The sequence below is a fragment of the Mytilus trossulus genome, chromosome 2, assembly GCF_036588685.1.
Source record: "Mytilus trossulus isolate FHL-02 chromosome 2, PNRI_Mtr1.1.1.hap1, whole genome shotgun sequence".
NCBI lineage: Eukaryota > Metazoa > Mollusca > Bivalvia > Mytilida > Mytilidae > Mytilus > Mytilus trossulus.
In genome coordinates, this window is record NC_086374.1 from 9,112,070 (window position 1) to 9,130,784 (window position 18,715).

General features: G+C 31.0%; 1 protein-coding gene across 12 annotated transcripts in view; it reads right to left on the reverse strand.

The window, feature by feature from the left end:
- Nucleotides 1-7,199: 7,199 nt before the first annotated feature.
- LOC134706442 (dnaJ homolog subfamily B member 6-like) overlaps nucleotides 7,200-18,715 on the reverse strand; it is a 28,379-nt gene continuing 16,863 nt past the window's right edge. For 6 of the 12 annotated variants that reach the window (XM_063565380.1, XM_063565381.1, XM_063565385.1 and 3 more), the window contains exons 3-8: nucleotides 18,577-18,686; nucleotides 17,673-17,846; nucleotides 16,695-16,788; nucleotides 14,497-14,676; nucleotides 10,760-10,873; nucleotides 7,200-9,726 (exon numbers count right to left, since the gene is read on the reverse strand). In XM_063565380.1, coding sequence (XP_063421450.1) covers nucleotides 9,630-9,726; nucleotides 10,760-10,873; nucleotides 14,497-14,676; nucleotides 16,695-16,788; nucleotides 17,673-17,846; nucleotides 18,577-18,686 — 769 coding nt within the window. In that variant the 3' untranslated portion in view covers nucleotides 7,200-9,629. The remainder of the gene's footprint in view (nucleotides 9,727-10,759; nucleotides 10,874-14,496; nucleotides 14,677-16,694; nucleotides 16,789-17,672; nucleotides 17,847-18,576; nucleotides 18,687-18,715) is intronic. The other 6 variants (XR_010105618.1, XR_010105617.1, XR_010105616.1 and 3 more) reach the window with 6 other exon arrangements.

Consider the following 18,715-nt stretch of genomic DNA (forward strand, 5'->3'; position numbering starts at 1 on the left):
TGTAGTGACAACTTCAGCACATTCAGTATATAAGTATTGGCTGATACATTAATTGTAACAACTTTTGCACATTAAGTATATGTGTTTTGGGTGATACATTGTGTAGTGACAACTTCAGCACATCCAGTATGTGTGTTGAGGTGATACAGTAATTGTGCATGTGTAACAACTTCTGCACATCAAGTATATGTGTTTAGGGATTATGCATTGTATAGTTACAACTTCAGCACATCCAGTATATAAGTATGTGTGTTTGGAGTGATACATTGTGTAATGACAACGTCAGCACATCCAGTGTGTGTATTGGGGTGATACATTAATTGTAACAACTTCTGCACATCAAGTATATGGGTTTGGGGTGATATATTGTGTAGTGACAACTTCATCACATCCAGTATGTGTATTGGGGTGATACATTAATTGTAACAACTTCTGCACATCAAGTATATGGGTCTGGGGTGATACATTGTGTAGTGACAGCTTCAGCACATCCAGTATGTGTGTTGAGGTGATACAGTAATTGTAACAACTTTTGCACATCATGTATATGTAGTTGGGTGATACATTGTGTAATGCCAACTTCTGTACATCAAGTATATGTGTTTGGAGTGATACATTGTGTAGTGACAGCTTCATCACATTCAGTATGTGTATTGGGGTGATAAATTAATTGTAACAACTTCTGCACATCAAGTATATATGTGTTTAGGGATTATGCATTGAATGAATGAATGAATCTTTATTGCAAAACATAGACATGCTATGGCAAAATTAACAACATATATTACATAATATAAAACATGAAGACAAAAGAGAACAATTATAGTAGGATACAATGACATATAAATTAAGTTATGAGTCTATAGAAGATCGAATATTCCATGCAGCTTTTACATAATTACATAATTTGATCGTAAGAGACTTACTAGAAGCTTGTAGTAAATTTAATAGTTTAAATGTGTCTGGGGTGATATATTGTATAGTTACAACTTCATCACATCCAGTATGTGTTTTGGGGTGATACATTAATTGTAACAACTTCTGCTGTGTTTTAGTGGTGATACGTTGTGTAGTGACAAGTTCTTCTCATTCAAATATGTGTTTTTGGGTGATATATTGTCTAGTGACAACTTCTGAACATCCAGTATATCATGTGTGTTAAGGAAGATAAATCATGTAGTGACAATTTCTGCACATCAAGTATATCAAACTATTCAAACAAGAAATGTGGTAGGATTAAATATGTTAGCAGGACCCCGACACTCCCTTAACTTGGGACAGTGGTGTAACAGTACAATGCTAGAACAGTTAAATCATTGCAGACAGCTCAAATTACTAGTAGATTAATATATAATCTACATATTGTCACACTTATGAGTTCTGACTGTTTATTTCATTTCTGTAGGTAGTTTTTGTACATGTGCAACTTTTCTGGTGAGGATTTTTTGATCATTTTAACTTTGCAATAATTTTTTGTGCATGTGCAATTTTTCTGGTGAGGATTTTTCATCATTTTAACTTTGGAATAATTTGATGTGAATACACTAAGAGGAGATTACCAGAACTCGTAGATCAAAAATAAACTGAAAACGCCATGGTAAAAAAATGAAAAAGGAAAGTACAGCATAGAAAACTAAAGACTAAGCAACACAAATCCTATCAAACACTGGAGGTGATCTCAAGTGCTCTGGAAGGGAAAGAAGATCCTGTTCCACATGTGGCACCTGTTGTGAAGCTCCTGTTATTACAAAACCCGGTAAGTAGCTTAATTTTGAAGGTTGCATTCGTTTAAACTGATCAATTAAATAAACTCATCATAGATACCAGGACTTAATTTTGTATATAAGCAAGATGCGCATTTCGTCTACAAAAGACCCATCAGTGACGCTCGAATCCCAAAAAGTTAAAAAGGCCAAATAAAGTGTGAAGAGCATTGAGGATCAAATTAAGGGATCACAATATTTGAGGGTATTATAAAACTAGAGGCTCTAAAGAGCATGTGCCGCTCACCTTGGTCTATTGCCTATCAAACAAAGGACACAGATGGATTCATGACAAAATTGTGTTTTGGTGACAGTGATTTGTTTGTAGATATTACTTTACTGAACACTCTTGCTGTTAACATTATATCTATCTATAATGCACTTTTCCCAGTAGTTACAAAGAAAAACGTTTTGTAAATATTTACCAACATTAAAAAATTTATGAAATTTATTAACCAGATGCTCTGCAAGGCGCAGCTTTATACGACCGCAAAGGTTGAACCCTGAATGGTTGGGGAAAGTATGGACACAACATTCAAGCTGAATTCAGCTCTAAATTTGGATTGTGATTAAATAGTTGACACAGCATAGGTTTCTGACACAGAATGAATGTGGTCTAATGAAATTAAAAAAAAAATTGCCTTTGAGCAATTCACTATGCTGTTGAATATATATCCTCTCAAAAAAATGTTTGAAGAAATTTTCTTTTTACTTATGAAATCTGAAATGAGAAAAATTGACCCCCCCCCCCCCTTCATTTTGTTTTCACATCCCCCTTTCCCTTATTCCAAAACTGATCTCAATTCAAATTTCTAAGGGAGTTTGCAACAATAACTGCTCATTTATATACATCATAAAATATTAAAATGTAAAAAAAGTGCTTGTTATCACTAAATGGTAAATATTGTTTTAATTTATTAGTTGGTAGTAAAAGTGAAAATAAAATGTATATTGTATAAAACAATAATTTAAGTTGATTCAACTACTATTCTGGACAAAGAACGATAACTAAAATTTTCAAAGAATATTGAAAATATCTTGCTATTGCACAAATATCTATTCTGGACAAAGAAAGATAACTCCAATTGAAAATTGATTGCTATTGCACAATATTGTGCAATTAGATATTTCTTGCTATTGCGCAATACTGTGCAATTGAAGATTTCTTGCTATTGCCCAATACTGTACAATTGAAAATTTATTGCTATTGCACAATACTAAATATAATAATTTTGAATCCTGATTTGGACCAACTTGAAAACTGGGCCCATAATCAAAAATTTGTAAGGGTTTCACGGAACCCAGTGTCTCGCCTACTTTTGCTGTAATTATACAGTAAATCGCAGGCTCCACAAAAATGAGGAAAAAAATCACAAAAAATATTCCTCTTGATACAATCTTTTGATTGTAAGAAGCTTCCATGTACTGTCCAAGTTTGGTAAAAATCCAGCATTGTTTATGAATCTAATAAATGCTTTAAAAACTTTAACTGCAGACTTTACAGGTATGTAATGTTAACTGGAAGAAAATCTAAGTCCATTTAAAAGTAAAATACGGAAAAAGTGGATTTTTTTTTCTTTCAAATTTACTTCTGGATACTATCTTATGATTATAAATAAGCTTCTGTTCAAGTTTGGTACAACACAGGATAGTTTAAGAAAGTTATTTAAATTTTAAAAACTTTTACCACAGAGTGAATGTAATGTTTCACTGCAGAAAAACTAAGTTCATTCAAAAGTAAAATACGGAAAAAATTGATTTATTTTTTTGTAAAATTTGCTTCGGGATACTATCTTATGATCATAAACAAGCTTCTGTCATAGTTTGGTACAAAACAAGGATAGTTTAAGAAAGTTATTAAAATTCTAAAAACTTTATTCACAGAGTGAATGTAATGTTTCCCCGCAGAAAAAACTAAGTCCATTAAAAAGATAAAGACGGAAAAAATGGAATTTTATTTTTACAAAATTTACTTCTGGATACTATCTTATGATCATAAACAAGCTTCTGTCCAAGTTTGGTACAAACCCAGGATAGTTTAAGAAAGTTATTAAAATTCTAAAACTTTAACCACAGAGTGAATGTAATGTTTCCCCGCAGAAAAAACTAAGTCCATTTAAAAGTTAAATACGAAAAAAATGAAATTTTATTTTTACAAAATTTACTTCTGGATACTATCTTATGATTATAAACAAGCTTCTGTCCAAGTTTGGTAGAAATCTAGTCTAGTTTAAGAAAGTTATTAAAATTTCAACGACGACGACGGAAATTAGGATCGCTTTGTCTCGCTTTTTCGACTAAAGTCGAAGGCTCGACAAAAACTAAGTACATGTTTAGATACAGCATATCAAAGAAGCCCAAGAATTCAATTGTTGTTTAAATCAAACTTAGTTTAATTTTGGACCCTTTGGACCTTAATGAAGACCAATTTGAAAACGGGACCAAATATTAAGAATCTACTAACACAGTTAGATTTGGCATATCAAAGAACCCCAATTATTCAATTTTTGATGAAATCAAACAAAGTTTAATTTTGGACCCCTATCTGGACCAACTTGAAAACTGGGCCAATAATCAAAAATCTAAGTACATTTTTAGATTCAGCATATTAAAGAACCCCAAAGATTCAATTTTTGTTAAAATCCAACTAAGTTTAATTTTGGACCCTTTGGACCTTAATGTAGACAAATTTGAACCAGATGCTCCGCAGGGCGTAGCTTTATACGACCGCAGAGGTTGAACCCTGAACATTTGGGGCAAGTATGGACACAACATTCAAGCTGGATTCAGCTCTAAATTTGGATTGTGATTAAATAGTTGACACAGCATAGGTTTCTGACACAGAATGAATGTGTTCTAATGAACTTAAAATGTTTGTTTTCTCTTAGAGTAATTCACTATGCTGTTGAATTTTAATCCTCTCAAAAAAATGTTTGAAGAAATTTTCATTTTATTTATGAAATTTCATTTCAAATGAGAAAATTGAACCCAATTTTTTTAATCACATCCCCCTTTCCCTTATTCCAAATTAATCTCAATTAAATTTCTAATGGAGTTTGCAACAATAACTACTCATTTAAATACATCATAAGATATTAAGATGTAAAAAAACTGCTTGTTATCACTGAATGGTAAAGATTATTTTAATTTATCAGTTGGTAGTAAAAAGTGAATATACATTGTATATAACAAATATTTGAGTTGATTCTGGACAAAGAAAGATAACTCTAATTAAAAAAAAATATTGCTATTTCACAATATTGTGCAATTAGATATTTCTTGCTTACTATTCTGGACAAAGAAAGATAACTCTAATTAAAAAAAAATATTGCTATTTCACAATATTGTGCAATTAGATATTTCTTGCCATTGTGCAATACTGTGCAATTGAAAAGACTTGCTATTGCACAATACTTAATATAATATTTTAGATCCTGATTTGGACCAACTTGAAAACTGGGCCAATAATCAAAAATCTAAGTACATGTTTGGATTCAGCATATCAAAGAACCCCAAGATTTCAATTTTTGTTAAAATCAAACTAAGTTTAATTTTGGACCCTTTGGACTTTAATGTAGACCAATTTGAAAACAGGACCAAAAATGAAGAATCTACATACACAGTTAGATTTGGCATATCAAAGAACCCCATTTATTCAATTTTTAATGAAATCAAACAAAGTTTAATTTTGGACCCCGATTTGGACCAACTTGAAAACTGGGCCAATAATCAAGAATCTAAATACATTTTTAGATTCAGCATATCAAAGAACCCAACCGATTAATTTTTTGACAAAATCAAACTAAGTTTAATTTTGGACCCTTTGGACCTTAATGTAGACCAATTTGAAAATGGGACCAAAAATTAAGAATCTACATACACAGTTAGATTCCGTATATCAAAGAACCCAAATTATTCAATTCTTGATGAAATCAAACAAAGTTTAATTTTGGACCCTTTGGGCCCCTTTTCCCTAAAATGTTAGGACCAAAACTCCCAAAATCAATACCAACCTTCCTTTTATGGTCATAAACCTTGTGTTTAAATTTCATAGATTTCTATTTACTTATACTAATGTTATGGTGCGAAAACCAAGAAAAATGCTTATTTGGGTCCCTTTTTGGACCCTAATTCCTAAACTGTTGGGACCTTAACTCCCAAAATCAATACCAACCTTCCTTTTGTGGTCATAAACATTGTGTTAAAATTTCATTGATTTCTATTAACTTAAACTAAAGTTATTGTGCGAAAACCAAGAATAATGCTTATTTGGGCCCTTTTTTGGCCCCTAATTCCTAAACTGTGGAAACCAAAACTCCCAAAATCAATCCCAACCTTTCTTTTGTGGTCATAAACCTTGTGTCAAAATTTCATAGATTTCTATTAACTTAAACTAAAGTTATATCGCGAAAACCAAGAAATGCTTATTTGGGCCCTTTTTGGCCCCTTATTCCTAAAATGTTGGGACCAAAACTCCCAAAATCAATACCAACCTTCCTTTTGTGGTCATAAACCTTGTGTTAAATTTCATAGATTTCTATTCACTTTTACTAAAGTTAGAGTGCGAAAACTAAAAGTATTCCCCTAGAGTTCATGAATAATGTGACCAATGCAGTATGTTTTGTTTATCTCAAAAGAAGTGATACAATTTTTGAAAATTGATAACTTATATACAGGTATTGACTACATGACTGATATCTTCACACAGAAACCTCACATGCCGAGGTAAGTCAAAAAGGCAGAGAAAATAAATACAAATATCAATACATCTTTCTTTGTGTAAGCAACTATATGTTGTCTAATGGCCTTCAACAACGAGCATAAATGATACTATGTAGAAAGATATTAATGGCAACAGCAGGACAAAATATAAAGCTCAAGTTGAAAACGAATGATCTGATAAAAAACAATTAAGGAACAATGATGTGACCAATAGCAATCAACAACTATCACTGAATTACAGGCTCCTGACTTGGGACAGGCTCATTCAGAATGTGTCCATCTAAAACATGTATATGAGCCTTCAATCTTCTCTTAACCCGGTTATTATCTGGAAACCATATTTTGAGGGTATGTCAAACAACAATATTTTATTGTATGAAAGTTGGATCAAAAAGAAATTAGATGTGAAACAGCACATGTATATAAAATATTCTGTAAAAAATCAGTGATTCCATCATGGTCTCTTTTAATACCTATAGCTGTCTTCAAGTGTGTGTGTGCTTTTGTATCTGGTATTCCTTTCTGTTTTTTAAATGTCATTTATGTTCACGGATACCAACTTTTGTGGTTTGAGGAAAACTTGCATATTAGTAGATATTTAATTTCGTGGTTATGGCAAAGTCTGCATTTATTCCTTTAGAAAATGTGTAATTCAAATATTAATGAATCCACAGTATGCATTGTAGATTCTGTCAAAAACAAAATGAAAAGATCTCTGAGAAAATTTTTATTACATGAAGTTTCCATAGTAACTCCAGCAATAAGATATAAGAATAATGCCAGCATTAGCGGCAAACATATAATGATCCAAAATATACATACAAACAGACAACATCTTCATACAAATAACATTTACAAACAATATCCTTTTTTTCTCTCATTCATACACAATGCAAAAAATAGTTTAAACCATTTGGAATATTCAAATTCACCAAATTTGTTTACATAAACACAATGCTGATTTTTAGACTGGACTTTGGTTTGTTTCTTGCTTTTCTAATATGATGAAAAAAAACTTGCATCATGAAAATACGAAGCACACTTCTCACCATAGCTCACATGATGGTCTTGTAGTGTATTCAGATGTTTCTTGTTCAAAGGGGGAATTAATCACTGAAAAACTTACTTTACTTCAGTTTTCTAGTTCTGAATCTGACAAAATGTCAAGAATAACAATTTTAATTTCAAAACTGCATATATCTTTTAAAATGATAAAATAAAACACTTGGATGTATTCATACAAACAAAATTAGTAAGTAACAAAGGTTAAAATACAAAACAAAACCAAGTCTTCTTCAGACGTATAAGCAATTTAACAAACTTAGCATCATACATATTTAATGCAAGACTTAAATATGGGACAAATGAAAAGAAGGGTAAACAATAATTGAATCATCTTAGTTAGGGGGGACAACAAACAACTAAACAAAAATGTATTCAATAAAAGGCTTACAGTATATTTACTATATTTCTACATGAACTATTCATGTTCTCTAATACCCATTTAAAATGATTCGGGTAAGAATATACACCAATGCCTGTCATAGTGTATTATATTTCCAGCAATTTTTAATGAAAAATATTATTTTACATCTATGAATAAAATGAGATTTAGGGAAAAGTTTAATGAGACAGCAACCCAGCCAATATCACAAAGAGAACAAAGGATATCCAGAGGTTAATGAACAATCTATAACAATACACAGTTGTCTTTGCAAGATAAGTCCTAACATTGTCAAAATATCAGTATTCAATTTTGTTTTTAGACAAGACATTTATAAAACTAAACACCACTCTCTCACTCTACAAATCTTGCAGCAATGATGTAGAACATGTGTTTATGTTTGACCTTGACTTAGAACATGTGTTTATGTTTGACCTTGACTTAGAACATGTGTTTATGTTTGACCTTGACTTAGAACATGTGTTTATGTTTCACACATGTAGCAAGTGTTGTCATCTAATCTATGTATGATTATGCAGATTTATGATAAACAACAGAGACATTTTTATTTACTGCACTTTCAAGAAAGTTCAGTTAAATTATAAAATGGTAAATAGATATAATATAAACATTTAAAGCATCATTGATGGCTCATTGTTAAAAATCATTTTTTTTTTTCTAAGCTAAAAAGGACTTTTATTTCCAAGGTTCTTTTGCTTAAACGTGTGTATGTGCCTCTTAAAAACATCATGCCTGATTAAAGACTTATCCTTGCTTCGGACTAGACCTTTAAAACATTACTTCAGCAAATGAAATTGAGATCAGCTCAAATAATTGTTATTTTGAAATTTTCACTCATGAAAGTCTAAAATTTTAAATGCCACTTTTATGTGTATTTGTGACTTTCCTAGAAAATGAAGTAATGTTTCAATAGAAAAGTTCCACAAAGTAATTTCTTAACAAATATTTCCAAATATTACAACACATTCCCTGAGTTTTGAATTTAGCAAATCTTTTTTTCGTAAGATTACATTTCTATAATTAAAAAAAAAAAAACTTCTTTCATGTGAAGTATTATCACACACATGATTCTATAAAATAATAATCTAAAAAAAAATAGCTTCTTAAGTCAAGGCATGCTACATTTGTTTTTAGTCATTTTTTAATGTAACCTTTCTGATATGTTAAATCTACAGAAAAAAATAACTGTTAGATTTATTATTCTTGTCTGTATCAGAATAAGGTCAGTAAAATTACATGGAAATCTATCCCATATACCAGTGGATTACAATACCTTCCACTTATATAGCTGATTTACTCTTCATTATTTCTGTGTTCTTCATAGAACTTATGTTAAACAGTTGTTACTAGACCTTATTTTTTGTGGTTGCCTTCTTTTTAAGATCTTATGCATATGAAAACTCTCTAATCATAATTAACTTTCCTTCTAATGGAATGATCTCACTGGTGAAATAAACTCATTAATTGTCCAATGGAAAACTACTTTTCATACCATCAGTTTCTGTGAATTGCAGTTAAATAACCCAACATGCTACAGAAACAATCTAGAATCCAATTATTCTAAGTGTAAAGATTCTGAGCCATCAACATAACAAATGAATCTTAGTCAATGATGTGTTTTAAAATACATGAGTTATATACAATTTAACACAGAATCGCTTTGAATAAGAGTGGTCCCATTAGTTACATATTGCTGGAGACTTGCCGTCCACAAGATGTGATTTAACTACACCATCTTCTTCTACTGTTACTGTTTCTTTACCATTCTCTACAACTCTGAAATAAAACACTGAATGGTCAAGATTGATTCAATTCATCAGTGGGAAGTAAAATTACATATTGCATTGGTTGTAGTTGATTTTTACAGCTATTCTAGACAAAGGAAGATAACTCAAATTTTATAACATGGGCCAAGTTCAGATGGATATCTAAAGTAGATTGGATTTACATGGTCATATATAACACCTGTTACGATTGGATATAGCTTTCCTGCCTTTTACACTCAAGGAGCCCTGGGTTGCGGCAGGGCTCGTAGAGATCGACTCGATATTCTAGATGTTATGACATCAATCCAATCAAATTTGAATGTAAACATATTCAGAGTAGGGGCCTTGTACTTCCGGTAATCTAGAGACCTTACTATTCAAAATTATTTACCGTTCACATGGAACTCTAGTCAGAATTCGAGTTCCATCTGAACTTGGCCATGGGGTAAACAATGACATAATTTATATTTTTAGAACATATATTAGATTCCTGCACCTTGCAAAAGTTATGTTATTATTTTGACAAAGTGTAACATCATTTTGTGCCTTTAATATCTGAGCATATGTTACATCCATAAATTTCTGGAAATGTTCATGGATAGAATGTATAGTATCAAAAAGGTAGTGATCACCTTGGAACTCTTATAAATCAAGTCAGTCCCATAGATTTGACTGCATTATATGCAATCTTTACCTAAAAATAACATACCTTTGAATAACTAAGTGAATGTTTCAGTTTGGATAGTCAACAGACATAAAATTATACACTTCAATTTTCATCAAGAAAATATACATTGTAATTTTATCTGATTTTTGTAGGCCCTGTACCTCTGATATATTAATACTGACCAGATGTTTACCCTGCTTAGCATTACATTTGTCAAAAGATTTAATGCAACTCCTTAGTATGTATCCATGATGCAAATTCTGCTGTTATATCTGGAAGATCTATCTGTTCTTTTTACAAAGATGATAAAATAAGAACAAGATCAAACATTTGTTTTTGTTCATCTTAACAAGGTTAATTAGTGGTATATTCTTACTTTTTTGTTACAATTCTTTTGCCATTGACAATTTTTGTTGACGTAGAAGTTGAGCGGAAGTTTCCTCCTGCATTTGAGGGTCCACCAAATGATGTACTTGTAAACGATGACATTCTGGAAATAAATGGCACATATTTTATAATCTTCTCATTTTTATATAATTTTAAATCTTTTTTAAGTCCTAGAGTCAATTTCACAAAAAAACTTCGTTGACATTTGATTGTAAGTATACTGAATTGTTCATGACTTACAATCAATCTTAATTATAAGTCTTTTGGTGAAATTGTCTCCTGCATTTTAAAACAACAAATTCACCATAAGACACTGTCTATGTAAAAATTGTCCTCTACAGTAATGTTTTGAATGTCATTTGCGGCCATCTTGGTTGGTTGGCCGGGTCAAAAAACACAAATTTTAAACTAGATACATCAATAGTGATTGTGGCCAAGTTTGGATTAATTTGGCCTGGTAGTTTCAGAGGAGAAGATTTTTGTAAAAGATCATGGAGATTTACGAAAAATGGTTAAAAATTGACTATAAAGGACAATAACTCCTAAAGGGGTCAACTGACCATTTTGGTCATGTTGACTAATTTGTAAATCTTACTTTGCTGAACATTATTGCTGTTTACAGTTTATCTCCATCTATAATAATATTCAAGATAATAACCAAAAACAGTAAAATTTCCTTAAAATTACCAATTTAGGGGCAGCAACCTAACAATGGGTTGTCTGATTCATCTGAAAATTTCAGGGCAGATAGATCTTAACCTGATAAACAATTTTACCCCATGTCAGATTTGCTCTAAATGCTTTGGTTTTTGAGTTTATAAGCCAAAAACTGCATTTTACCCCTATGATCTATTTTTAGCCATGGCGGCCATCTTGGTTGGTTGGCCGGGTCAAAAAACACAAATTTTAAACTAGATACATCAATGATGATTGTGGCCAAGTTTGGTTAAATTTGGCCCAGTAGTTTCAGTAGTTTCGGGCCCGGTGAGCTAAAAATAATGAAGGTTTGACAGTTACTGATGTTTAAAAACACCTGACCGCAGACTATCTAAACTGTATATAAAACCTTTACTGCAAAAAAAACTACTTATATTTATCAAAGAAATACAATTTTCAGCAACAAGGAGATTATTATGACATCTTTTTTCTATCTTTAAGTATGAATTTATAATGGAACCACACTTTACAGAAGAACCAACTAATTTTTACAACTTTCGCTGGTAGAAAATTATTGAAAATATATGTAAAACTTTCATTTTTCCTTATTTAACAACATCAAGTAAATTTTAGCATTGCAAAATTAAATCGCCACAATTTAGGATAGAAAGGACTAAAAGCGAAATAAAGTATCCATGAAAATATGTTGGTTTAAAGTAACTAATGAAGATAAGTTTTCGCACTACAGTACATGACAGGAAAGTTCACCAAACATATATAGCATCAGTCAGTGTTTTTTGTGGGGTTAATCATTATTTATCATATACTTAGCATTTATATGATAGCTTTTGCATATGTGTAACGAACGAAAGTTCACAAGCCATAATTTCCCACCCAGGCTGATAACCCATATCAGCCCGGTCTGATAACCCATGTCAGGGGTGTCTCGTGCAAAAATCCATAACAGTGCTTCTCGTGCAAGTTACTTCTGGTGTTTCCGGTATTGGTTGTTTACTTTTCCATTGTGACGTCAGATATTTTATATGACGACATCAAAATTTACGTGAACTTTTGTATTTTTAGATTAGCTGTAAAACATGTACATACCATGATTCACACCAACATGATTATAGAGAATGGACGAAATGATCAACTATCGGGCTGATATGGGGGTCTCGGGATGATACCCAGGCTGATATGGAAAAGGACATGTATTAATCTCTATATAAAGAACAATCTAGGTATGATACATTTACTTCTGTGTAAGAGTGTTATAGATTAATATATATTTCTTTCCAGGATAATTAATATTAATTAGTAATTTTATTATATATGTATTTAATAGTTGATCATTTCGTCCATTCTCTATAATCATGTTGGTGTGAATCATGGTATGTACATGTTTTACAGCTAATCTAAAAATACTTGTGTGTAAAATACTGCTGATTCCTGTAGTTGAAGTGAAAGTTAAATATTCTTAAAATTCTCCAACTATATGACCAAGCAAAACTTGCTATCATTTATTTAGAGATTTGTGGTTTTAAAAGAGGGTTTTGTTTTATGTTTGTCAAAAGATTTGATGTTATTAAAATTATGCTGCAAACCATATCAATCATTCTTAAATCATAAATAAATCTTGGAAAATGATTTGTCGAAAACTCTTTTATGAAATATTTTTTCAAATCTCAGAATATTATACTATCTGTTTGCATTGCTTATAAGAACCTGGAAAATAATTATAAGGAATTTTACTCCATTACTGAAAGATTTTAGAATAAACCAACAGCTTAGGCAAATAAAAAACATTGGTTTGACAGATTGGTTGGTGTTTAAGGCCACTTTCAACACTATTGTGCTATTTGTGGCGGTCAGTTTTCATTGGTAAAAGTTGTTGGCATGCACCCAGTGGGAACAAAACCTTTGGCAGAAAAACTCCTAAAATTGAAGTTGAGACTAAGTGCACGATTTAAACCCACATACCCATTGTTAACAGGCTAGAACCACTTGGCCACAGAGGCCCTCAAAAACTATGGTATTTAAATATTTTAGCAGAGCATATGAGTCTCTCGTTGAATATGTTAAATATATAAAATGAGTCTTCATTTGACAAATGGAAATGTGTATTTCCTATGTTTATTTTTGTAAAATCAATACTTAAATGGGTTCATCTACAAGTACTACATGTATTTTATGTATTGGATGACAAGCTGAATATTTTCTTGAAGTTCTGGAACAATTAACTATCTAATAAAATTGAGAATGGAAATGGGGAATGTGTCAAAGAGACAACAACCAAACCGTAGAAAAAAACAACAGCAGAAGGTCACCAACAGGTTTTCAATGTAGCGAGAAATTCACGTACCCGTAGGCGTCCTTCAGCTGTCCCCTAAACAAATATATACTAGTTCAGTGATAATGAACGCCATACTAATTTCCAAATTGTACACAAGAAACTAAAATTAAAATAATACAAGACTAACAAAGGCCAGAGGCTCCCGACTTGGGACAGGCGCATACAATTCATTATATAGTGGCAACTATGTGTAAGTTTAAATTTGAGAAAAAAATAACTACTAATTGATGTAAGGTATTAAGTGATGATAAAAGCTCTCAGATAATCAGATTTTTTTTAATTTAAAATCTTTTTCAATGAAGTTCAAGTACTGTAAATTCAGAAACTATTTAGAGGTTTATATTGATGTGAATATAAATGTGATTGGGTGAGTATCACAATTAAAAGAACTTGAATTCTAATATCTAATATGTATCAAAATTTTCCTGAAATCACAAAATCAAATTAATATTGAATTTTGATTAGGACATTAATAAATGAACTCAATAATTTTTGAATTTTACAGTATTTCTGTGAACGCTTTGATTGAAACACATTTATCATGTTTTTTTATGTAGATAATGATAAAACTGACTAATAACGTTAATTATACATTTTGGGAAACACTTCTATATACTTCCCATGCAATACACACTATATATAAATATGTATATACATAATTGATTACTAGAGACCCAGGTAAGGCATGCTTTATAGAGCTGGCAGAAATGTATTACCCAGGTGACATCCCTATAGAAGGATGATGGTCAAATATAGATGATGAAAGTCCAAAGTGTACAGGAAATCCCAGCATCCCAACATGTTCTGCTGGGTGACCAAATGAATGAAATGCACCAATCCTGGGTCGTCTTGACTGTTGAGCGTCACCCCGCCTACTCCTACTACTTCTTCTTCGACTGAAAACAGCACTGGAGGTTGGTGATGATGTTGGTAAATTAGGACCCCCCAAAAAAACAAGCCATGCGGGCTAACATCCATAATAGAGTATCACATGCATAAAGTATCAAAACAATCAATGGCAAAATTATAAGAGGCAAGATTGGGTAACTTGTCTTTCTAACTGGAACTTCAACTTGAAATTTATTCCTAAAGTCAGCTTATTTATTACAATTTGATTATCTATGCAAAGTTACTTTTTAAGAACTTCATTTGAAGGAAAAATGATTAAGTATTTCACAGGCGTATAATAATTTCCACTCATGAGAAAAAACCCAATTAATATGCAATTGTCACTAAACTTTTATCTCATTGAATATATTGTTTTAAGATAACTAACATAAGTATAAATTCAGAAAATTGAAAGAATGAAACAAACACCATGAACGATAAAGATGCATGCACAGAACTAACACACATGTATATAACTTACATATGAGAAAAGATATTTAGGTAGGCTGAATCCTGAACAATTTTGTTGTTAGAGATATTTTTCACAAAACATGGGTTATCAATTAGAGAATAATATATGGCAATTCTTATATCAGTTCTTATAGTACATCTCAATTCCTCATACATGACAGAAGAGAAAACCCTTAAAGGCAATACAGGTCTAGGGTCTATACAGAGTGTGATATCAAATTAGAAGTTCATATCTTCGTCTATTGCTTAAAAGATAGTTGGCAATCCTTCCACATCTCTTTATTTATTTATGTTTATGAGTGAAAATGGTAAAAGGAATTGAAATTGAGGTTATATGTATATGCATATATGTGCGTGTTTAAAGCCATAAATAACTTATTGAAACACAAAATTCCAAACAGTTCTCACCTCACCAAAAATACATGTACAAGCAACATATGATATTCAAGTTCTTCATTACAAATATCCTATATGATTTTAATGATCTTCAATGATGGTTTAAAATTCCTAGCATCAATGTGAAATGTAGTTTCATTTTGAAGCTAGTTTTAAAGTGTATGGAAACTCATTTATATAAGTAGAATTCTTTGTGCTTTATATTAATTAATAAATTGAGACTTAACAGGTTTAAATAATTCTCATGTACATGTATCGTGAGGTGTCGAAAAATAAACTGTTGACATAGACATATTTACATGTAATACATTTAACAAAGTCAGTCTTTTTCCCTTCAGATATTCTTTTTTTTATTTTCACCAACTTATGCTGATACAAAATGTATATCATTTATAATCTTTGTCAAATTTTCTGTTCCATCTGGTAATTTCCTTAACATGTTTTGAATAAATAAGTGTAATATGTGCAAAGCTGATTAAAAAATCAAAACATACAATGGTAAAAGTAAAACACATTCAATCAATATTCTCCAGACTATATATGTTACATCAAAGAAATCTAATGCTTTTTTTCAAAAATTATGAAAGTATGATTTTTATCCCATTCAAAGTATACCAATTTTAAACTATCATGTATACCATATGACAGTGACTGAGATATTTTTTTACAACAATATTGAACTATTAACCCTTGTACAATAAAAAAATGTTATTTCAGTATTCCACTTCTGTTCATTATTTTTAAATTTTACATATTTTCGTTAGAGAATATTCATTGATTATCAGAATGTATAAGTAATAACATCTTACCATGCTTTTAAATTTGCACAATATTAAATCTAAGTGATAAAATTATAACTAAAACTAAAAGTACTCATTAAGAGCAAAATAATTTTGATAGTACTTATAGAAAATCAAATAAATCAACAGGGTTATCCCCCTTTTGCTGATAATTTTGTCATGGATTTTGCCTCAAAAGTTCTTTAAAACAGAAAAAAATAAATATCATATTATAAAAGATTAAAATTTTTGTGTGTGAGTGTATACTATCAAAATTATTTCAATTTTTAACAATAACTATGGTATAATGTAACTAAAAACTAAACTAAAAATAGGGGGAAAATAAGCAGCCAAATGTTTGGATTATGTCCCCTACTTACCCTGTTTCCCCTCCAAAAGTGTTACCAAATAAACCTCCGCCCATTGACGGAAATCCTGGAAAAGAATTTGTGAAGAAGGAACCACTGTTTTCACCTAAAATCACAAAAACTTTCTGATTAAGTGCTCGTGAATACAGGATCTGTACACAAGTTAATACATGTGTTTTTGACATCTGTGATAATTCTGCCTTGCTGGTCAACACTGTCTACTTAGTTGGTCATGTAGGCTCATATAATGGGGATGGTGTCCTTAACATCAAACACAATATTCATAGAAGTACCAACCATCTCTAAATGAATAAAATTAGTACTTAAGCATGTTTGCACTGTTTTTCTTTCTTTGTGAACCAGTTGGGTTGCTGTTTTTTGGCATAAGTTAATTTGTGAAAAGCATTCCCCTAACATGAAATATACAGCTGTTATTTTGCAAAACATCTTTTCCTAAAAGTGTATATTTTAATATGTTTCAAGAAAGGAACCTGGTCATCCCTAAATGTTTCTTGTTCTTCACAAGTCTGGTGTTGATTGATTTAGGAATGACAAGTCCCTGACTATAACAGTGGCTGTTGACCATTACTGGTTATATTTTGTTTCTCAATTATGTTTACTTTGGACTCTTGTGTTACTGTTATCTGTTTCATGGTGATTTCTGTTTCTTACCACATGAGTATTTATAGTTAAATATAAACAACAACTTCATAAGCAGTATTTCTTATGAAGATTTCTGTAGTATGGTATACTTTGTTCTCAGAATGTTGAGATTGGCTCATTCCTATTGATTTTCCTCTGATGTTCAATTGTTTATTATCAAAATTGTCTCCCTTTATTTTACTGAAGTATACTATGTTTCCAGTATATTTTCTTATATAGATTATTAATTTTTCAAACTGTAATACAACATGTTGTGTGATCAAATTATTTACATATTATGTATTAGTACTATTTCCTATTGATTAAAATTTCCTGTTCTGTAAATACCTCCGAAAAAATCTTCAAAGGGATCTCTTCCGCCAAAAAATTCTTTAAATACATCTCTTGGATTGTGGAAATGGAAACCACGGAAGTGATCATAATTGTCTTGGAAATCGTAATCAGAACCACCATTAATTAATCCTTCTTTTCCATATTTGTCATAAAGTTCCCGCTTCTTTTCTGAAATATACAATCATCAAAATAGACTGTACTATATTTCCAGGAACATATCAGACTAAACAAAATATCTGCTTTTCTTTAAGAAACTACATGATTAAAATAAAGCTATAAATTACTTAAATTCTGAAAGTTTGAAGAATCATATATATCTTTCAAGTTTATTAGGAATATTACTGTTTTCTGTTCAAAGGGAAATAACTCCAAATGCTTTCTGATATGGTACATCTGGAATTTTGTGTATAGATTTTGATTACTATAATTATCTGATGAATTACATCATATAAACATTCCATTTACTGACAGGTGTTACTTATCATTCTGATGCAAGGATAAAAGCTTTTTAATGTCTTACAAACCACTTTTAATGAAACAGTGCATTCAGTTATTTCAATGAAAAAATGCTGCATTAGTTTATTGTCACAAGCTAGCTCTTTATAACAAAACTGGTAGATTAAAATATTGAGTTCCAAATAAATAATGAAACCCCATAAAGGTAGACCATAGGAGAACATTGAAAAGTTTGAGAGCAGTATTATCATCAGATATTTGTCACTGACTAGTCATTTATATCATTGTCATTTCACACATTGATCATATGAGAGATACGACTGTTTGTGAACTCTTCACTGCAAGAATATTAATCTGTTTTAATGTTGTACTTCAGACATCAGCTGGACAACAATAAACACTTAACTTACCATGACATGTTTTAAGTCATATAAGTACTTACTGTCTGATAGTACTTCATAAGCCTCAGATATTTCTTTGAATTTTTTTTCTGCCTCCTCTTTTTTGTCGGGGTTTTTGTCAGGGTGCCATTTAAGTGCTAGTTTTCTGTATCTGTAAAAAAACAAATGTTTATGTAATCA